The 23,455-nt window shown below is 36.4% G+C and overlaps 1 protein-coding gene across 1 annotated transcript in view; it reads left to right on the forward strand.

Moving 5' to 3' along the window:
- LOC307053089 (multidrug resistance-associated protein 1-like) overlaps positions 1 to 19,817 on the forward strand; it is a gene marked incomplete at both ends in the record, with an annotated part of 85,812 nt that extends 65,995 nt beyond the window's left edge. The window contains 10 exons of the mRNA XM_079704385.1: positions 2,795 to 2,949; positions 4,848 to 5,003; positions 8,285 to 8,484; positions 9,466 to 9,592; positions 11,039 to 11,140; positions 13,620 to 13,763; positions 16,537 to 16,695; positions 17,979 to 18,145; positions 19,144 to 19,338; positions 19,679 to 19,817. Of these exons, the coding sequence (XP_079560511.1) occupies positions 2,795 to 2,949; positions 4,848 to 5,003; positions 8,285 to 8,484; positions 9,466 to 9,592; positions 11,039 to 11,140; positions 13,620 to 13,763; positions 16,537 to 16,695; positions 17,979 to 18,145; positions 19,144 to 19,338; positions 19,679 to 19,817 (1,544 nt within the window). The remainder of the gene's footprint in view (positions 1 to 2,794; positions 2,950 to 4,847; positions 5,004 to 8,284; positions 8,485 to 9,465; positions 9,593 to 11,038; positions 11,141 to 13,619; positions 13,764 to 16,536; positions 16,696 to 17,978; positions 18,146 to 19,143; positions 19,339 to 19,678) is intronic.
- Positions 19,818 to 23,455: the final 3,638 nt, after the last annotated feature.

Consider the following 23,455-nt stretch of genomic DNA (forward strand, 5'->3'; position numbering starts at 1 on the left):
TTATTTTCAAAGTGCAATGTTTAAGGAGTACACCAGTCTAAGATGAGTGAGTGGATCATTTACTTTACTTACCTCACAAAATTCCACTGAAATGACAGTGGATAAATATAAAAGTAAAGGGTTCAGGGGATTTCAGAGTGATAAATGTCTACATAAGCGATTATACTGATAATCAAGGGTAGAAGAACCTGTAACCAGGAACAGATACTAGATGAAGCTGTAAAAGAATAGGGAGTGGTTCAGTCTAGCTGTGGAGGAGCTCAGGTACAGAGAGTAGGATTGAGTAGCGTCGAAATAATCAAAGTGATTCACTAGAACATTGTTCTCCTGTTACCAACTGGCACAGTAGTAGCACAGTGAAAACTAGGAAGCTGATGTTTAAAAAGGAAATTAGGGTTACTAGTGTGTGTGACATACATAGAAGAAAGCCTCCTTATGTGGCTTTTGGAGAAGTTCCAGCCTACATGTCTAGATCACCATATGAGATTTCCAGTGTCACACCCACTCAAGTGGAATTTCCATTCAGAGGAGATTGGGGGAAATTAATGTGTACACAGTCAGAAGAAAGACACACCAGGTACCTCTTAATTCACCATGTCTTTATCTTGCATGTTTTAACTGATAATGATGGATGGTCGTGCATTTTAATCAAGTGAGCAGTATAGATAAGAGCCACCAAATAGAGCAGTGGAGCCCAGAAGTAAAATAGTCATATTTGATATGTAAGAGAAGCTTAAAATTAGTATCTTCAGATATTCAAAAGCAGAGGCAAAGCAAGAGCAGAATGTGCTTAAATAAGTTCAATAATAAGAACAAGAAAGTTCTTAAAAAATTTAAAGAACTTAAAAAGATTGTACAAGTGTGAGAAGATAAATCAGAAGAAATTGTCTCAGATGTACAACATCCAAAACATAGATGGCAAATGATAAATAAGAAAAAATTAGAGGAATAATCCAAGATGTTCAACATTCATACAATAAGACACAGTAAATGCAGATGGAAATGATCAAATGCATAACATTTAACAACATTTTCTGTAACTGAAGAATACTAAAGTCTGTTCCCACAAAAATTTCCAGTTTAGAGCAGAAATACAGAGGGTTCCAAGAGAGTAGTTTATGTTGCAGGTTGAGGGGGTGAAATAGGATGAAAGAAATAACAGACTATCTGCTGAATTTAAACATATTCCAAAGAGATTTGCTGACTATTGAATTGTTTGGTAATAGATTAGTGCTTCTTGCATAGAAAAATAGTGGTACAAGCATTATAAATTTACTGAACTTCATGAACATTATGTTTAGTAGTAATGTAAACACTGAATATTTGAGAACAAAAGGGCAACAACCTATTTTTGGAAGGGCTAGAAGAAAGTATGGGGAGTGAGGTAGGAAAATAATAGAAAGTATTTAAGACTAAGAAATTATTAAAGAGCAGTGTGTGATGTTATTTAAAATATAAAGGAACTAGCTAAAAGAATTTGAGGTGGACAGGGTTAACTATTTTTGTTTTGTTTTGTTTTAAACATTATACCTACAATGGAGCAAGAATCCTGTTGGCAACACACTTTTACTAACAATTTTGTATAGTAGAGATCAGCGGTGCAATTATGTATCCCAGAAGACAAGAGCAAATGGCTTAAATAACATGGAAATTTATTGATGCCTCAAATGGAAAAGTCCAGGCACAAGTTTTTAAACACAGTTGAGCCAGGGTCTCAAACGAAGTGTCCACCATGCTTTCTCAGTTCTGCTTGTTTTCCTCTTTTCTTGAGGCATTCTCAGGCTTCACATGGTGATGAAAATGTTCTCTTTCAAAGAACCTCTTTCCATAGAAATCCATGAAATTACTCTCCTTGAAACAATTTGAGTCACATATCCACCCTTGAGCCAATCATTGTAACCAAGCATTTCTTCCTCCACCCCTACAAGTTCCCCAGTTTGGGGATTCTTTGTCCTTTCATTTCTTCTTATGCACCTGGATAGTTCTTTTCTGAGCTTGTCTCTTTCTTGTTATATTTTTGTCAAACACAGCTACCAATAGTCAATAGATAATATTAACTGTGTTTTAACCTATTCCACTGAAGCTACATGTTTATCATTTATATTTTCTAATTTTTAGTTTTTTCAAGAACCTTCTCACCAACCAAACTATAATAGCTTGACAGACCAAAAATAGTTTATTCATGACTCATACCACTTGTCCACTGTAGGTCAGGAAAGGGCCTCTTCTGATTCTAGGGCCCAAGTTGAAGAAGCAATCCAACCACTATTTTAAATGTTGGCAGGCACTGTGCAAAGGGAATAGGAGCTTTAGCAAGTCTGACACCTGGAAGTATCATGTGAAGTATCTCAACTTACTGTTCAGAACTATTCATTTGATTCCATCAATCACATGGAGGTCAGAAAGTGCAATTCTAACCATGGACCTAGAAGCTAGGAGAACTGAAATTATTTGTCTAGCAGCACCACTGACTACCACATTGTCTTTCAGGACATCATAACGTTAATAAGTTGCTAAAATTCTGTCAACCCGGTTGACCTCTTATCTTTAGAGCATTTCTCTAGAACCTATGCTCATGAATAAGGAGAGCCCTGCTCTGATAGCTCACCAGAGTGTCCATATTTATTTTCCATGCACCATATGCATTTACACTTAGTTTGGTCCACAGTGATACATTTTTAAGTTTGATATTTGAGTTTTCCATTAAAAATAAATGCTATTACAAGCAATCTTTTGAGAGTTAAAATTCAGAGTTTAAGCGGTTAATATGTCATCGATAACAATTTGTGTTTAGGTCTCTTTGTTTGCTCGGGAGCTTATGTAATCACCAGAGGATCCTTGGCTGCCTCTCGAACTTTGCATGCTCAACTGTTGGATAATGTGCTGCATCTGCCACTCCAGTTCTTTGAAACCAATCCCATAGGCCAGATCATCAATCGGTTCACCAAGGTAAGTAAGTCATACCTTATTAAATAGCATACGTATAAATGATCCACATTTAGTACCTTATTATCTCATTTGTAAAAAATATCATTCTAAAAAGATGAGATTACGTTTAGGGTAGATTTCATTGTTATTTTATTTCTAATTCTTGAGACATTTATAATTGATGTATAGCAGGGTCACATCTTACACACATACTTAAAATAACCCTTAAAAATTGCTGAAAGAATCCAAGAAGTACATGTGCTCTGGTGTCTACAACTCCAATTCTTACACACATTTAGTTTGAGAATCAGTGGTTCAGGCTGAGGAGGGGGAGAAATGTAAGTCTATATCGACATATCCAGATTTTAAGCATTCTGCCTTTAAAAGAACTATCAACTCACTAATGGCAAATGGGGGATGGGTAGAGGTTTCCAGAGTGTCTCTGCTAACCTATAGGGTTTTACTCATTGTGTTTACTACTAAGTACTTGTAATTGTACTGTCCAATAAAATGTAATGCAAGCCACAGTGGTAATTTAAAATTTTCTATTAGCCACAATATAAAAGTAAAAAGAAACAGTTGAAGTAATTATTTATAATAATATGTTTTAACAGAAAATATCTGAAACCTTACTTTAAAGTATAATCAATGTAAAATTATTGATTGAGTATTTTATTTTTCTCCTACAAACTCTTCAAAATCTGGTTTGTATCATAGACTTCTGTTAGATCTCAGTTTGCAGCAGCCATGTTTCAAGTGCTCAATAGCCATATATTGCTAGTGGCTTCTGTATTAGACAGTGCATAGCCATGATCTTAAAATATGGCAATACATTTTTGTGTATATGAAAAACATTTGGTGTGGTATGGGGAAAAATGAGGATAAAACATCAAAATATAAATGAAAATACCTAGCATAATCAATTCTTGATGGAGTATTAAATCTTGCTTAATCATACCAATGTCACACTGTTCTTTGAAAGTTTATAGAAGAACTTGATCACCAGTGTTTTTTGTCTCCCAGTGGACATACCTCTATGACCCTACTAAACAACTCTCATTATTATACAGTAACATGACAAATGATTGGGTCTTGAACAGATGAGAATATGAGAAGGTGTATTTTAAAGACAGGCAGGAAGTTACATATGAATATGATGCTCTTACACTATTTGGTATGTGAGATAATCAGGGAAGTCCCAAAGCAAGGCTGAGAATAAATAAAACTCTATCTCCATTCTTTATCGGTTTTGTCCTAAACTGAATAGTCCATCCCTTCAAGGTTGAGTGCCTTCCTATTCCCTGGGATCTCTAAGGTCGTACCTTATACCACAAACATAGCTTTAAGTTACATGTGAACTGATGAATGACCTTCCCATGTCCTTTTCTCAGTCCTATTGTCCACCTCTATCTTTCGGTTTTTAATTTTGTAAATGAAGATTATTTTGTTTTCCTGTTTCTTCTGATATTGGCAGGATCCAGCTATCCAGGAAGGTCACTGGACATGTTCTCAGTGGATAAGAATGGCCCAGGAGTGTTTTACAGTTTTTAGGGAGTGAATAATGGTAGACCAATGCCCCTGAATATCCAACTACCGGGGTTTGGACTCTTTTTTTTTTTAACAGAGTCTGATTTCAGTCATATAAATTAAGTGCCATGTAGCTGTCATTGGGAAGTACAAATTGCTTGATCATAGACATATTGGTACTAGAACACCCTCTTAATTGTTACAGCTGAAAAATACATGGGGGTGGGCTGGGGAGGGCAAAGATCACATATTGAATAGTTAGATATTTAATAATCAGATTGTCACATCTGGGTAAATGTTTTTATTTTTACATTGAATGATATATGTCTTCTTCCCCTCATTTTAAACCATGAAAAGTTAAAAATAAAGTGACTCGATATCAAATTTTTCAGGACATGTTTATAATTGATATGCGTTTCCATTACTACTTACGGACCTGGGTGAATTGTACACTGGAAGTTATTGGAACAGTTTTGGTCATTGTGGGAGCTTTACCACTCTTCATTCTGGGGATTATTCCTTTGGTTTTCCTCTATTTCACTATACAAGTAAGTACACGGATTTGTATGTGTATTAATAATTTATAGGTTCACAGTCAAATATAGTTTCAGACCCACTTAGACTGCCTGTTAGTTAAGGTTCTCTAAGGAGCAGACATCAAGAAAGGATTAGATGTACTAGAGAATTGCTGGGGGAAATGCCTGTAAAAGATAAAGGAGAGGGAGCAAGAGAAGGCTGGGTGAGCCCTTCGACAGTGAGGCAGGTCTGCTCCCTTCGAGGGAGAAGGAAGAGGATTGGGTAGGAAAAGTCTTGGACTGCAGAACGGTTCCATAAGGGGTTTGGTTGAATGAATGGGAAGTCCACAACCAACACTGCCCAGTGGATGCTCCCACGTGACCCCTGAATGGGCTTGTTTTAGCACCCCTGCCATGCTCTGTCTTTGCCTGGGAGCCACCTGTGGGAAAAATGGCCTTCATTCTACTATAGTAGTGGATTTGGAGGGGCAGCGGCTGGGCTGTCAGTTCAGCACCTATGGGCCCTGCAACAGGAGAACTGAGTTGTGCATTTTTATGGCCACCATAAAACCTAGGTGTTGTTTACATTTTAGCAGAAAGTTAATTTGCTTGAAGATCCAAGAGAGAAGCACATATTGCCTTTTGCCCTGTTATCCCTGCTATCAACAAACTATTGCTGGAAGAACTACAACAGATCTCTCATGATATGTATATATCCTTATATTCCAATTAAAATGTGGTCAACCGGGGGCTTCCCTGGTGGCGCAGTGGTTGAGAGTCTGCTGATGCAGGGGACAGGGGTTCGTGCCCCAGTCTGCGAAGATCCCACATGCCGCGGAGCAGCTGGGCCCGTGAGCCGTGGCCGCTGAGCCTGCGCGTCCGGAGCCTGTGCTCCACAACGGGACAGGCCGCAACAGTGAGAGGCCCGTGTACCGCAAAAAAAAAAAAATGTGGTCAACCAATTTGAATTCCAAAGTTATGTCACTGTGAGGCTGTAGTGTAAAAACAAAATTTCTTAACGCATATTTAAATTAAATATAAAAGTTTTTTGAGGCTCTTTATACAAAAGGATGCAGTTCTTGTAGTTTAATGTTTTCTCAACCTAAGTTTTCACATTCATATTGGAGTTTAATTTGTCCAACCAGGATGTTAATCATTTGCTCATTTCTATACCTGTACTATCATTATTCCTCCTACTTCCTATGCTGTCCCTCTTCTCCCTGCCTGTCTGGATCTTACTCACCCTTCATGCATAGGTTATATTCTACTTTCTGTGTGAAGCATTCTCTACCAAAGTAGGGCAAAGAGATATGACTCATGTAGGTATTATGGATTTATTATACTGCTAGTATTATAGGCTGTTTTTTTTTGTTGTTGTTGTTCTTGTTGTCATTTTATTTATTTATTTATTTATTTATTTATTTATTTATTTATTTATTTACTAGACCAAAAATTGTCTCCTCAATGTGTTTGTAAGTCCTCTGAGGCAGACACTATGTCTTATAGTTAGAAAAAAAAAAAATCAAGAAATTGTGGAATGGAGTTGAGGATCAATTGTGCCTGCTTACAAAAACAAAAACAACAAAACATATCACAAGTGATAGTCTTGTGTCTGGTACACTATAACAGGGTGTCTAGGAGTGGAAAAGAGCCTAGAAACCATGTCTTGTTAGGGGGAACTTTATAGGGTGAGCCCTGAATGAAGATTCAGGAGCCTCAAATTACTTTTCTGACTCCTGTGTTTGGTATATCACTTTTCCAGGCTTCATCTCTTTTCCCTGTAAAATAAGAGGTTCGCTTTAGGTCAGTGCTACTCAAAGTGTGGTCCCTGGACCCATGGGCCTATAGAATCAGAATCTCTTTTTTAAAAGATCACATTTTACAACCAACATATATACAATTTTTATTTGTTAATCATACCCTAATAGAGCAGGGGGAAATAAAGAATTTCTCACAGAAGTCTGTGTTTTTAAAATCCTTCTGGTAATTTTTACTAAAGTATGAGAAGCACTGATTTAAATCAAATGTTCCAAAGCTCAATGCTCTGGTCAGTTTCATGGAAGGACCCCAGGGCTTCTATAATTCATTGAACTTTTATGAAACTACCTTTGAGACAATCTCTTAATTCCCCTTGCAGGCTCAGAATGCCGTAATCATTTGTATTCTCTAGAGAACTTAGCATAGAGCAGACCTTGTAAACTGTAAGCTGACAGGCCACATGTAGCTTCAGGTACGTTTTAGCTTAGCTTGCTTAATGTTTTTACCAAAATGAAGACATTTTTAAAATTATAAATTTTACATAAAACTCCAGATCTGAAGATTTTCATGAAAAAAAAATTGCAAGATGTAGCAAACTCTTTATTTTCATTTCCAGTTTGTAGCAATTATGTGGGGCTGATGAAGGATGGTCCAGTTAACTCAGGGCACATTCCCTTCAGCTCTCCAGTCTCCACCCATCCCAGCTGTCCTCAGCCCAAGTCAGAGGGGAAGTAGTCAATTATAATTGTGGCCACGTTGGTTTTTTTGGTAGAAAAAAATAAAGAAAATTTTTCCATAACTATATTTAGGCACAAAAATATTACTGTTTGTACATTTGGTTGGCTTCCTTCATTTAATGGGTTAACCACCTGGCCACACTTCCAACATGTAACATAGAGTTTTTTCCACAGTCGGTACTGAATAATGGGTGTTTGAGAGCATTATCAAAGTGAAATTTTGCCCAGTTATGTTCTAGTTGTGCTATCCAGAATTTGGGGTTTTTACTGTTACAAAGGTGCATTCGTTTCCTGGGGCTCCTGTAACAAACTTGGTGGCTTAAAACAACAGACATTTTATTCTCTCACCGTTCTGGAGGCCAAAAGTCCAAAATCCAGGAGTAGGCAGGGTTGGCTTCTTCTGGAGGCTCTGAGGGAGCCTCTGTTGCATGCTTCTCTCCTAGCTTCTGGTGGCTGTCAGAGACCCCTGGCATTTTCCTTGACTCCTAGGTCCATCACTCCAGTCTCATCTTCACATGGCTCTCTCCCTGTGTCTGTGTCTTCTCCTTTTCTATTTTTTATAATGACACTCAGATTGTATTTAGGGCCCACCCGAAATCCAGGACGATCTCATCTCAAGAACTTTAATGACATCTGCAAAGTTCCTATTTCCAAATAAGGTCACGTTCACAGGTACTGGAGGTTAGAACTTGAACTTATCTTTTGGGGGCTGCTCTTTAGTGACACAAGTATCCACTACACAAGGATCTTGCCATTTTCAAACTATTGAAGCAATTTTGGCTACATCTTCCCAACCGCCTCTTTCTGTTTTCCTGTTAGAGGTACTACGTGGCAAGCTCTCGGCAGATTCGGCGGCTGGCAGGAGCATCTCGCTCTCCTGTCCTTTCCCACTTTAGCGAGACTCTACTTGGGGTGCCCACTATCAGGGCATTTGGACATGAACAGAGGTTCATCCAGCAAAACAAAGAGGTGGTGAATGAGAATTTGGTCTGTTTCTACAACAATGTGATTTCGAACAGGTAAGTCATATCCACATACCCAGTTCAGGACTAGTCTCTTCTTGGATATTTTGTTCACTAACTTCTAAACAGAAAGTGTTTTTTTGTTTTTTTTGTTTGTTTGTTTTTTTGTGGTACGCGGGCCTCTCACTGTTGCGGCCTCTCCCGTTGCGGAGCACAGGGTCCGGACGCGCAGGCTCAGCAGCCATGGCTCACGGGCCCAGCTGCTCCGTGGCATGTGGGATCTTCCCAGACCGGGGCACGAACCCGTGTCCCCTGCATCGGCAGGCGGACTCTCAACCACTGCACTACCAGGGAAGCCCCAGAAAGTGTTTTTAATGATATTTCATCAAAAATATTAAAGCCTTAAATATTTCTAGTATTTAATATACATTTAAGTTAAAGTGTATCTATTTATGTCCGTATGAATAGTACATGCTACTTTACGTGAAAATAAGGTCCCACGTTTTTTGAAGGTTATACAGGATGCTATTAGAATTAGTAAAGATGTGACTCTTTGTTGTATTTTATATTTGTAGACTGGATTTTCTTTGCAAACAATAATCTATAATATTTTGAATTTGAAGCTATGCATTTCACATAGAGGAGAAAAAAATAAAACATTAAATAGTAGTTGGGCACATGTTAACTTTTAGTGACTAATTTTATCATATAAAAAACGTGTATGTAATCAGAAAGGTAAGTGATTTTCCAATGGGATTTTAAGATAAATGCATCATTTCAGCTGATGTTCTTTTCTTTTGATTTTTAATTCTGATTAAGTTTTAAAACAAAGTTCTGAAAAAATAAAGTGTATTTTTATGCAGAGAAATCCTTTACTCTATCATCACTGCAAAAATCCTGTTTGATTGAGTTTTAAGTAAGTGTGAAAAAAGAGAATGCAGCTATTGATATTTACTTCTTCATTTTTCAGAGGAGAGTTCATACTAAGTGCACCAAAACTTTTGCATCTCAGTTCAGGAATATTTTCCATTATTACAGGTGGCTGTCTGTTAGACTTGAATTTCTTGGCAATTTAATGCTATTCTTTGCTTCACTGCTTGCTGTGCAGGCTGGCAATTCTATGGATTCAGCAGTAGTTGGTTTGTCCATATCCTATGCCTTAAATGTAAGTAATAGTGATTTTGTGGTATATGATATGTTTATAATCCAATTAATTAAGCTCTCTTCTCCTTTTCCTGTCTGAATTATAGATTGTATAACTAAGTAATGAGAGACAAATCTGGATTACCCTGGAGGCTCATTTATTTCTTTTGCTACTAGCAAAAGAGCTAGCTCAGTATTTCTAAGTTAGCTCACAGAGAAAACAGGCTGATACCCAAGGCACAGTGTTAGAGGATCCAGGAAACTCCTGCTGTTGCATCATTACCCAGAAGTTTCCTGTTCTCCTATCCTTATAGAGTTATAAAGTATAACAGGGATAGGGCCCCTCTCTACTGTGGCCTGTCCATCCGGTTTGCCCAAACTAAGCAGAGAGATAATGCAAGTTCTGGGGAGAATATATGCTCTGCTTGTAATTTTTTTCCAAATAAACCCTATTTTATATGATACTGCAAACTGCTAGTGTTATGACTGTGTGCAAGTCCCCTTAGTAAAATAGAAAATGTATCAAACTGCTTAATATAATTCATTATTTAAAAGATGGGTCTACATGATTTGGGTACATGCCCTTAGTCCCTTACCTAAAAGCCTCAAGTCAGTTGCATTTCAGAATTCAGAACTTAGGCTTCTAGAAAGGAAATATAATACATTTAACACACACACACACACACACACATATATATATATATATACACACACACACACACACACACACACAAATAAATATATCAATATGTATGTATGTATGTATGTATGTAGGTATGTATGTATGCAGGGCCTGGGGCAGAACTCTGTAATCAAACTATTTGTTCTGCAGTGAAATATGTGAATGTACATCCTAAGTGGGTTAAATCAACACTTTAAGGAGACCCACATCAGTTCAGTCAGGTCGGCCATCAAATGGTTTAGCACCAAACTCAAGAAAAATCTGAATCGTGAGGGTTTTGTGACTTTCAGAACTAGATTTGAAGTTACAACCTTGGGGAACTTATATTTAGGGGTAAGTTGCATGAGAAGAAAGTAGAGTTTGGGGGAAAAAAAGGAGACAGGAGTAGTCAGAAAATTCCTTCTAATGGAAGCTGGTAAAGAATGCCAAAGGTAACATTGTGTACAAATTTTTTCCTCACTTAGGATGTACATTTCTTAAGGCATATCCCATCAATCTTGGTATTCATCATTTCTTACACCAAGTATGTTCTCCTTTAATATATGTTGAACTATATTCATTCCATCTTCTGAGAAATAATAATTGTTTATGATATTAATGAATTTAACAAACTTAAAGAAGCACATATGTGTGTCTAAGAATAAATATGCTTACTTCTAAAGTTGTTAAATAATTCTAAGAAATAAAATATATGAAAATTCTGAAAAATGAAGCTTTATAAAATATTATTAATAGTATATAAAAGACTGATACTCATTCATTAAGCTCTTGGTTTTTCACCTCCAGATTACTCAATCTCTCAATTTTTGGGTAAGGAAAGCATGTGAAATTGAAACCAATGCAGTTTCCATTGAAAGAGTTTGTGAATATGAAAATATGGATAAAGAGGTAAGCACTCCTAAATAATAAATGGATGCAGAATTAAGATATTGTAATACACCTTGAACTGACATCTTAAAAATCAATTTTGAACAAAACCTGCATTTCCAAATTTATGCTGTAATATTTTGCATTTCGACGAAATTAAAATTCAATCTATTGTAAAATGCACCATTATTTTAAATAATCACTAAAGTAGAAAAAAAGCACTGCTAATTAAATTAGGACTGTTCATAAATTATAAGATATTCCATTTCAGTATTGTTATAAAAATGAAATATGAGCACCTGTTTGTTTGTTTGTTGCTGTTGTTTTTTGCGGTATGTGGGCCTCTCACTGTTGTGGCCTCTCCCGTTGTGGAGCACAGGCTCGGAACGTGCAGGCTCAGCGGCCATGGCTCACGGGCCCAGCCGCTCCGCGGCATGTGGGATCTTCCCAGACCGGGGCACGAACCCGTTTCCCCTGCATCGGCAGGCGGACTCTCAACCACTGCGCCACCAGGGAAGCCCCTGAGCACCTGTTTTTAAGGGGCACAGTGATCTGTCCCCTACCAAAGTAAAGTAAAATATGCAATCTATGATTATAACTTTGTAAAGATTTTACATTGAGAAAAGTGTCTTAATGCAGTCACCTCATAATTATTTACAGTCTGATTGTCCAATTTCAAAATTAACTACGCCTTTACTGCTTATACCTTCTGTCCCATTTACTCATCATTAACATCTCTGTGGATGGGAAGGAGAAGGAGAATAAATCAGTCTGTTTTGTTCCCTTTAATTAACTATAATTTGGGAGAGAGAAGAATTAGACTATAGACAGAGTATAATGTTAGCATTATCTACATATTTTACTAATCTAGGGTACTTCTGTCTCCCAGTTCCATGAATTAACAGGGCAGATGATAAAGTGTATATGTTGAATTTCTGTGTCTTCTTCAATCCATTTATAAAGGTATCTAAATCTTCGTGAAACTTTCCTCTTTTGCTCGTAACTCTGAAGAAGTGTTCCTCCTCCAAATAAAGACCTACAAATTTCCAGTTGTATTTTGGAAACATCTCCTCATATCTTTTCTCAGACCTTATTCCATTAACCACCTTCTCCAATTCCTAATTTCAGCACCCCAATCCCTTTACTCCTTTCAGCCTATAAATATAGTAAAATATTTTCTGCATACTCCAACTCCTACCTAAACTTTGAATCTTCCTCTAGGTTCTTCCCTGGGTCTTACCTTCCTTTTTCATACACATTTCACGAAAGATTAGTCTACCTTCACAATCACAATCACAGTTACCAATATTTAGCTTATTCAACTTATTGCCATGTAATGACTAATATAAAAATTGTATCATTTTCTATATTTTCTAAATCTTTTGCTATTAATAAATGTTTTTTTTTCATTTTGAAAAAATGACAAAATGTGTGTGCACACACAAGCACATACACATTTAAAAAAATCATCTTTATGTAATTTGATGCAAGTTGTAACAGACACCATTGCAAAAACTCTTGATGTGGAAAGAAGTAAATGTATCCAAATGACCCCTATTTACTCCTCTATAGCCCTGGTTCTCTGCTCCTCTTTACAGCAGAATTCTTGGGAATAGTTCCTGTACTTGCTCTCTCTAATTCCTCTTTTCTCATTTTTTTTCTGGACCCTCTTTCACACAGGCTTTAAATCCTACCACTTCACTGAGCCTGCCCTAGTCAAGATCACCAATGGTAGCCTCTCAGTCTTCACTTTACCTGGCCTATCATTTGACACTTGTGATCACTCCCTCTCATGAAAACACTTCACCTCACTGGCGGGGCACCACAGTCTTCTGCGTGTTCTTCTACCTCCTGCTTTTCCTCCAGTGTTCCAGAGCCAGGCCTCAGTCTCAGGTCCTCAGCATATGCAGTTAGTCTCCTTTACCTGGAAAGGGTTTCCTCTGATATCCACATGATTTTTTTCCTGACCATGTCCAGTTAAGCCTTTTCTAACCACCCTGCTTCAAATTACACCAACCCTGCCTATTTCCTGACTTCCAAAGCTTTATCATCAACTAACATTCTGCCTAGGCTATATGGTGCTTTTTGTCTCTCCTCACAAGCATGCATGCTCCATAAGGGCAAGAATTATTTGTTTTTCTCACTGCTAAATCACCAACAACCAAAGCATTAACTGGCACAGTAAACACTCAGTATTTGGGAAATGAATAAATGACAAACTGTCCTCCTCTCAGCTAAAATTTCAGGTTACCTTCAGCTCCTTTATAAGGTTTTAGATTTTTCTTAATAACTTAATGGAAGATGGGAAGCTTCTTTATGTGTAAAAATTTATTTCTAAGATTTTGGTATTTCTTAAAAGTGTTTTCAGAAAAATCATAATGTTTACAAATGTCTTTCATCATTTTTGTTTTATCACTTGTTTATATGCATGAGAATTATTTTGATTGGGGGAGATATTTTTATTGTAATTATAATTTTAAAAATATTTCTTTGTTTTAAGGCACCCTGGATAATGTCTAAAAGGCCTCCATCACAGTGGCCCAGTAAAGGGATAGTGGAATTTGTTAATTATCAGGCACGATACCGAAATGATCTTGGTTTAGCATTACAAGATATCACTTTCCAGACTCATGGGGAAGAGAAGGTACCATATATATTTTATAAGTCTCACTTTACCTTTCATCTGAATATATTTATTGTTAAGGCCAAAGTATACTGTGATATTGAATATAAGATGGTCATTTGTTCAAATTTCATATAAAAGTAATAAAGACATGTGGTTGGTTTGTACAGAATAAGTTTTTCCTCTATCAACAAAAAAATATATTTTAAGCTGTTCATAATCTATTGTGAAACATGATTTTACTATTTTTTAGCTTTATTGAGGTAAAATTAACAAATAAAAATTATATTTTTTAGAGTGTACAGTGTGATAGTTTGATATACATATATTGTGAAATGATTATCATAACCTTAAGAACACTTAAAATCTACTCTCTGGGCTTCCCTGGTGGCGCAGTGGTTGAGAGTCCGCCTGCCGATGCAGGGGACGCGGGTTCATACCCCGGTCCGGGAAGATCCCACGTGCCGTGGAGCGGCTGGGCCCGTGAGCCATGGCCGCTGAGCTTGCGCGTCCGGAGCCTGTGCTCCGCAACGGGAGAGGCCACAACAGTGAGAGGCCCGCGTACCGCAAAAAAAAAAAAAAAAAAAAAAAAATCTACTCTCTTAGCAAATTTCAGTATTATTAATTATAGTCACCATGCTGTGCATTAGATACCTAGAACTTATTTGCCTCATAACTGAAAGTTTGTACCCTTTGACCAACATCTTCCCATTTTCCCCACCCTTCAATCCCTGGTAACCTTTTGTCTGACATTTTTAGATTCCACATTTAAGTGAGATCATACAATATTTTTCTCTGTCTGGCTTCTTTTACTTAGCATAATGTCCTCGAGGTTCACCATGTTACCACAAATCACAGGATTTTCTTCATTTTGATGCAGGATTATATATATGTTTATATACATATATATTTTTTCTTTATCCATTCATGCATGGCATACATTTAGGTTGGTTCCATATCTTGGCTACTGTGAATAACGTTGCAATGAACTTGGGAGTGCAGATTCCCCTTCATCATACTAATTTCATTTCCTTTGGCTATATACCCAGTATTAGTATACTTTATTTTTACGTCCTCTAGTAAGTGAAGTGCAACAATAAGACAGTAAGATAATATATAGTTACCTATACAGTAAATACATCGGAGAGAATATTTGTATAGTCAGTGACATCATGTTTTCCAAGACCATTAGTGAAATGGGAAAATGCTTGAGATGTAATTTAGTTGATAAAAAGTATATACGAAACTATTGATAGTATATCATTTTTGTGTTTTAAACAAGCAAACATATACACATTAGCAAAAATCCTAGAAGAACAGTTACAAAGCATAAACACTGATTCTCTCTAGGTGATGGGATTTTAGATGATATTTGCTTCTATATTTTTCCCACATTTTTCAAAATGTTTTATGAAAACATATTATTATCCTGCCTAATCAGATTGATATTTTACAAATCAGTAAAAGTAAAAAAAAATTTTAATTAACAGCAATGTTCCATTTTCCCTTTTTCAAAAACCTGCCTTTGGTATCTCCAAACACCTCCTTTTCTAAGCCTCTAAACCAGGTCCACTGTAGTGACATCAAGGACAAAAATATTTTTGGAACAAATGAAATCATTGTGGAATTTTAATTATTCTAATGAATTCAACATACTCCTGGTTTTTCTGATGTATAATAGTAGTACATCAGATTTAAGATATTTAATTAGGGCAAACCAGCCACCATAATCTCCTCTCTGCCCAAAGTTCTACTAACACCAAGACACAAATCAGCACCCAAAAGAGGTTGCTTTAGTTCTCATGGCCAAAGGAACACATGCAATCACTGGATGTTTATGACAAGCTGATTATTTAGTCCAAGAGTCCAAAATACTTAGACATTATCTGTGACCACCCTTAGTGCTTTTGATGCAGTAGTTGTTTTGATACACCAAGGAAATTTGCAGGCATTCCTTTAGATTTTTTAGCCTATCTAAGCAAAGGGTTCCAGTCCCCTGTTTGTTTGCTTGTTTGTTTTGGGGGAGGGATGGTAGAGAAACCTCATTTTGAAAGTCTCAGGAAAACAACCCCATTATCAGTCTCTCTTTAAACCACACCCTTAATGGCTAGTTTAGGGATGATTCAGGGATGATCCACTCTTCCTGGGGCTGCTAATGTGCTCTAACTAGGTGGTAAGTAAATTACTCAAAACTGGAGGAAAGGGACTTCCCTCGTGGCGCAGTGGTTAGGAATCCGCCTGCCAATGCAGGGGACACGAGTTCGAGCCCTGGTCCAGGAAGATCCCACATGCCGCAGAGCAACTAAGCTCGTGCGCCACAACTACTGAGCCTGCAGTTTAGAGCCTGAAAGCCACAGCTACTGAGCCTGTGTGCCACAACTACTGAAACCTGTGCCCCTAGAGCACATGCTCTGCAACAAGAGAAGCCACCACAATGAGAAGCCCGCGCACCGCAAGGAAGAGTAGACCCTGCTCGCCGCAACTAGAGAAAGCCTGCGTGCAGCAATGAAGATGCAATGCAGCCAATAAATAAATGAATAAATAAAAATTGAAAAAAAAAAACAAAACTGGAGGAAACACACATATTAGCCCAAGCCTCTCCAGTGAGTAAGGAGTGTCTGGATAAAGACTCATCCTTGCAAGTCACGTTAAGTCTTCCATGACAGTCAATGTTATTCTGGTTGGCAAAATTAAATTCTTCTGACCTGACACATAATGTATTTGTTGTCAGTACCAAGGTCCCCTTCCCTTACAAAAAGTACAATGTAAACTGTTTATGATAATTTCATTACAGATTGGAATTGTGGGACGAACTGGAGCAGGCAAATCAACACTATCAAATTGCCTGTTTAGAATTGTAGAAAGATCAGGAGGCAAAATTATTATTGATGGAATTGACATATCTACAATTGGGCTTCATGACCTTCGTGGCAAACTTAATATTATTCCACAGGTAAAGACTGTTTTCTCGTTAGTCTTTCTTAACTCCCTCTAGGGAAACTTCATCTTTTGTTCCATTTTATTTTGTTTTTGTTTTAATTTTTTTTTTTTAATATATTCCTTTCAAGCATACACATTCATTTTGGGGAGCCAAATTATTTTAAAGGTATTATGAAAAATAACTATGTAATTAAATCCTATTAAACACTCTAAATCTGAAGTGTTCTCCCTACGTGCATTTATCTATTTGAAAAACTATCTTGCTTTGCAAGTTTCCTTCATAATAGTAAATACAAATAAAATTCAAATGTAGAGATCAGGCTGAAACACATTGGTATTTTTTGGAAGAAAAAAACAATTACTGAGGCTTTTGCTTAGTTGGTAATTTGAATGTAGGATTTTGATTCTTTTGACTTGAGGTTTAGAAATATTGAAAAAACGAAAAGAACAATAATGCAGTTAGATCTCTTTTCAAGCCCTTTGATTTTTCCACCTGTGGCATCAGAGGAACTTGATCATTAACAAGTATGCAAATTGGCTCAATAATATGCCTCTGCAGTCAAAGATGACTTTATTCAGTTGTGTTTGAGAGATTTAAGCTGAGCATTTATGAAATATCTTTATATTTTTCTTTAATTAAAATACTATCATCTCTTTGTCATAGTGTTTAAACACATACTTACATTCATGAATTTACTTCAAAACAAATTTGAGTAAAATCTGAAATTCTGACAGGGGTAAAATTGACTGGAGAAAAGAAACAGTCATTGCTCTCTTATAAATCAAAACAGGTGTAGTAAAATACAGTTTCACTAGACATGTCAGTGTATTGGAAAGAGCGTGAACTTGTTATCTTTGAATTCTACTTGAGCACTTACTTTCTGTGTGTCCTTGGACGAGAGCTTTTTAAAACCTCCAGTTCACTATCTGTCAAATGAGGATATTTACTTCTATCTTTCTGGGTTGGTGGGCTGATAGATAATATTATATACATAGTACAGATTACATTTATTCAATTCTTTTCTGTATTATATTATATCCCTGACTAAAGGGCAGCTACCATCATCATTATTATCGTGGATGTGATTGACGTTATTAATAAGAGGATGAAAAAGGATCAGGAAGCTTATAATGATTTAATCTAACTTGCAACTTATTCTGATTTTCTTCTACTTTGGGGTTCAATATAAAATGAATTTGATAACTATTTAGTTTTGATCATTTTGTTTTTTCCTTATTTAATGTACGCATGCCTCATGTGACAGTAAGATTACTGGTGACTATTTTATTCTCTAGGACCCTGTTTTATTTTCTGGAACGCTTCAAATGAACCTGGACCCCCTAGACAAGTATTCTGATGACGAGCTATGGGAGGTGCTGGAACTATGTCGCTTAAAAGAGTTTGTGCAGTCCCTTCCCAAGAAGCTGCTGCATGAAATTTCAGAGGGTGGTGAAAACCTCAGGTAAGCTGCTAAGAGCAGAACTTGCCCAGGTTATTCATTCAGGGCTTTTTAGAAACGAGTTGGCCTCAAAAGGAAGTCACTCCTGAGCTACCATGGATTTTGTCTGGCCTGTTCAAAGCACACCATTGCTGATTTCTCCTAGGGAAGACAGACAAGGAATAAATAAAATGATAGCCACTGGCTGGGAAACTGCTGGTGAAGGGAGACAAAGGGGAAAAAGAGGAACAGTGCAGTATGAAAAGTCACTATTTAATTGAATCTTCTTTTGCAAAGACTCCTACTCTAATAGCTTTCTTCCTAAAAAAAAATGTTGTAAGGGCTACTTTGATGTTTGATGTCTTAGGATAGTCCCTTTATGTGATCAAAGACCTAAGGGAAATCAGTTAGACCCTCTCTGCACTGGAGAGACACAGCCTGTATGACTCAGCATCTTCTTTGTTTACTCTCTCCTCCCTTTCTCTGTTTCTGCCACCTTGGCCTCCTTGGTTCCTTGCTGTTTCATGAAGATGCCAGGCCAGTTCCTGCCTGCCTCAAGAATTTTACATCTGCCAATCACTTTGCCAGGAACAAGTTCCCATTGGAAATCTTCAGGACTCACTTTCCACTTCCTTCAGGCCTTGAATTTAAAGGCATCTTCTCAGTGAGGATTATTTTGGCATGCCCATCTAAAATGCCCACCCCGTACGCACATTTTACATCCTCCCTTTCTGTACGTTCGAATCCTTCTCATTACTATGAATTTTGCTCATTTATCTTTATTTTTGTCTCCCCATGTAAACACACAGACAGAGCCTTTTGTCTGTTTAATTCATTGTTCTATTTGCAGAACTTGGACCAGAGTCTGGCATATAGTAATCACTCAGTGAATATTTCTTAAAGAAAAGAATGAATGAATGTGCGGGTTAGGAAGAGAATAACAGTATAATTAGAATTTTAGAACAGGAAGTGTGTGACCATAAAGTCCACTGTGGAAATCATTTTACTATTTTTTATAACAGTGTTGGACAGAGACAGCTTGTCTGTCTTGCTCGCGCTTTGCTGAGAAAAACGAAAATTCTCGTCTTGGATGAGGCAACAGCTTCCATCGATTTTGAGACTGATAACTTGGTGCAGACCACAGTCAGGAAGGAGTTTTCTGATTGCACCATCCTGACGATTTCTCACAGACTGCATTCTATCATTGATTCAGACAGGTATGCTTTATTTGTTTTCAGAAATAAACCAGTTTCTACAGAGATACCTACTGAACATATGAAACACATTAATTACTTGCCACTAATAAAGGATTTTATCTGTGCTGAGAGATACAAAATGTCCCCTAATAGTATGGAAGATATTTTCCAAAATAATTAGAGGAATTTGTTAATGCTCAAAGAATATTAGAAAACTTGATATATTTCCTGAGTTAAATAGTACATTTATTTTTTACTGACATGACTCATACAGTAATTTAAACTTTACGGTAGCAAGAACAAGAAGGGTGAACTGAAACCTGATTATAGGTTACCTGACTGGATTCTTTTCACATTGCAGGGTGCTTGTTCTAGACTCTGGAAGGGTTACACAATTTGAAACGCCACAGAATTTGATACACCAGAAAGGACTTTTCTTTGACATGCTAACAGAAGCAGGAATAACACAAGACTCAGGGACAAAAAATAAATACTTCTAGTTGTATATTGATTATACCAAATAAAAAAATAGTATTTGAAAAAATAAAGACAAGGGAGAAATGCAGAAAAGCAGGCCCCTAGCTACATGTTAACACAAACAGAGATAAGCACCATAGCTCTAACCATAATGGGCCATACCCAACCTTCTTTCTTCCATTCATTCCCTCGAGAATATCTGCCTTTCCTCATTGCCCAAAGTGCTAAATGCCATTTATCCCTTAAGTCTCTGACTGTGTTCAGGAGTCATCTTCTGCACAAAGCATCTCTTGACTTTTCCCTTCGCTCCCCTGTCTGATCCACATGCCCTTTTTCTGTCCTCTGAGTAGCCCTGTGTGCATACCTTTATCATGGCAGGGACCATACTCTATTTAAATTCTTTTAGTCTGCCTCTCCTTAAAGCTACTTGAAAGCAAGTGCCCAGTTTACTGTTTTTGTGTGTTAGGTTCCTAGCATAGTACCTTTCAGATTGTTGATACTCCACAAACATTTGTAGAATGAATGATTAGGCATTTTAGAGTAATATTATACAGGCACCTATATACATATGTAATAACTTTTGAGTTATTTTACAGTATATAAAATTATGGAGGAATCACAGAAAAACATATTGAGTTATGCAGCTGCTTTTTGGAAAGAGTAATTATATGTTAAGTGAATTTTATAAAATAAAATTTTGCTTTATTTAAAAATAATATTTTATAATATTTTTACTATTTACTTTGAGTAAAAAAATCTATATTTTCTATGGAACGTCATTTTTTGGCTTGATTAACCTCAGTGAGTTATATATCAGATGGTATACATTCACAAGTAATTGTTGATTTGTAGTACTAATTATATTTTGAAGGGCTTTTTCATTTGGTAGTTTTATGTAATAGAAGCAACATTATTTCTCTGAATTGCCATTCAGATTTGAAGTTTTCAAACTTAAATGGTATTTTCCTTTCAAGATGATTTTAATAAAATATTTTAACATGTTAAGACTCATCAGCCATTTCTTTTACCCTCTTTTTCTCATTCCTATGCAACAACTTTGTACAACCTTGCTTCATCCCCTAAGGGTATTTATGAAAATTTACCGTAAATTATAAAACCCTATATTATCTAAAGCTTCATTCCTTAAAATGTAAGCTACTGAAAGTGTTGTCCTGTCTTTGCAATTCCTGTAGTACCTACCACTATGTTTTGTACTCAGTAGGCATTGAATAAATATCTATTGAAATCCATTAAGAAAGGGAACTGGATATTTCATTAATATCAGTTAAAATTTATGTTTTGGTCTCTTTACACATGTAGTAAATCAATCAGAGACACTGCATAATTTAGAAATCTAATGGGAAATCAACAGTCACCTGGATAAATTGTGGTATCTTCATACAGTGGAATTCTATACAGCTATGAGAATGAGTGAACAAATGCTACAGGCAACAACACCGATGAATCTCACAAACATAATGTGGTGTGAAAGAAAACACAAGGGACTTCCCTGGTGGCACAGTGGATAAGACTCCATGCTCCCAATGCCAGGGGCCCTGGTTTGGTTCCTGGTCAGGCAACTGGATCCCACATGCATGCCGCAACTAAGAGTTCATGTGCCACAACTAAGGAGCTGTGTGCTGCAAATAAGGAGACCACAAGCTGCAACAAAGAGCCTGCCTGACACAACTAAGACCCCACGCAACCAAATAAATAAATTTTAAAAAAAACTATAAAAAAGAGAAGTCAACCACAAAAGCATATTCTTATATGATTCCATGATTCTATTGATACAAAAGGTTTGGTTTTTTTTTTAAAAAAAGAGGAGAAACTATACTCCTAGAAGTTGGGATACTGGCTACTCTTGGTGGTGATGGGTAATGATTGAAAGGGTGAACAAGGTGGGCTTCTGGGAAATGATTATGTTCTGTTTCTTGATCTGGGTCTGAGTATTTGTTCAATTTGTAAAAATCATCAACCTGTATACTTAGGATTTGTGAAAATATAGATAGATAGTTATAGCTATATATATACATAGATATCTCATGTATAATATAGTTAAATAAAGAGTAAAAAGAAAGAAAAAGTAAAATAAATTAGTCATTTAAAATGACTAAGCCAAAATTACTCAATATAATATTATTGTGTTTAAAAAAATCAATATTTCATTCTCATTTTTATTATGTACATCGTTTGTTCAATCACTGAAGTGCTCTTTGAAACAAAGTGCAGGATACTTAAAATGACTGGATTATAGAGAAGTAGTAAATTTGAATTAAAAAAACCTTTTAATTCAATGATTTATTTATTTCAAAATTTTAACTTCAAAATATATTAAGAAAATAATTTTTATCATTTAGATATGCAGAAATATTTACCTTAGCTGATAGAAGGAAAATCCTAAGAAGCATTAGGTTGAATACTTTTAGGATGAGAATATTTATTACTGAAAGCCCACTAATGCCAAGTAATGTGCAAGGCACTGGAATAAGTTATCACTTTCAATTCTCAATAAAGAATATAAGAAAGTTATTACTGCCTGCCCTATTTTACCAAATATGATAAGATACCAAGAGGATCTTGGCCAATAAAATGTAGAATCCAGGCCCACATGACTACAAAACTGATGATGATGCTCTTTTCAGTTCTCTAATAAGATGTCTCATTCCTAGAAGAGCCACTTAAAGAGTCCATAGTTCAAGAATTGGAGGGAGAAGAATTTTAAACCAATAGCTGTGTAGACAAATGGAATTAAATCTTGGGCGTAGGGTGCTTCTTCAAATATAGTATTAGTTTGAGCTGTATGAAATAGTCATTTTTGTAGGTAAAAAAATAGTTGAATAGGGGCAATTTCATATACTTTTAAATATAGCTTTGATATCAAAGTTAGTGTTAAGAAGATGTAATGCCGTATTTTAATACACGTCAAAATAATAAATAGTTCTAACTGGTCTAGAGGGCTTTTATTCTAGGAAAAAAATCAAGAAAATTAAAATAAGAAAATATTATAGTAGTTAAAAGAGTTCAGGATCTAGTGACAAAGTGCTTATGCTAAATCTCAACTCCACCACTTTCTAATTGTGTAAACTTGGGCAAGTTAACTTATTTCTCTGGACTTATTTGGGTGTAAGAATTTTATCTACTTCCTAAGGGTTTTTTTTCTTTTAAAATTAAATGAGATAACACAACATTTAGGATAGATAAAACACTTTCTGGAATATAGAAAACATTCAGTAACATGTTAGCAATCACTTCAGTACTAACAGTCATATCTCCTCTCCTTGTAGTTGCAGTTTTGTGTTTACAAAAAAATCACATCATAGGACATAGTATTAAGTAAAAAAAAAAGGGGCAAAACTGAGCCACTGTTTATGAAAGGCTATTCTATACACAGCAACAACTTGGGGATAATTGGAGATTAAAATAAGACACGGTCCTCAGGGGTGGGCAATGTGATTGATCTCAGTGAGATTAAGCAAAGTTGAGAAGGCAGAAACAGGGCAGATCTCTTTCTAGTTCCTTCCAGTTCTCCTAGTTCCCACTTTTCCAGCTGTCATTTTCTAAGCAAGTAGACCATCTTTGGAATACAGAAATCAGGACTTCTGGCTACATTATGAGCCACATTTCTCTAAATGTTTTTATGAAAATGAATACTATTTTG

The sequence above is a fragment of the Hyperoodon ampullatus genome (assembly GCF_949752795.1).
Source record: "Hyperoodon ampullatus genome assembly, chromosome: 5".
NCBI classification, from domain to species: domain Eukaryota; kingdom Metazoa; phylum Chordata; class Mammalia; order Artiodactyla; family Ziphiidae; genus Hyperoodon; species Hyperoodon ampullatus.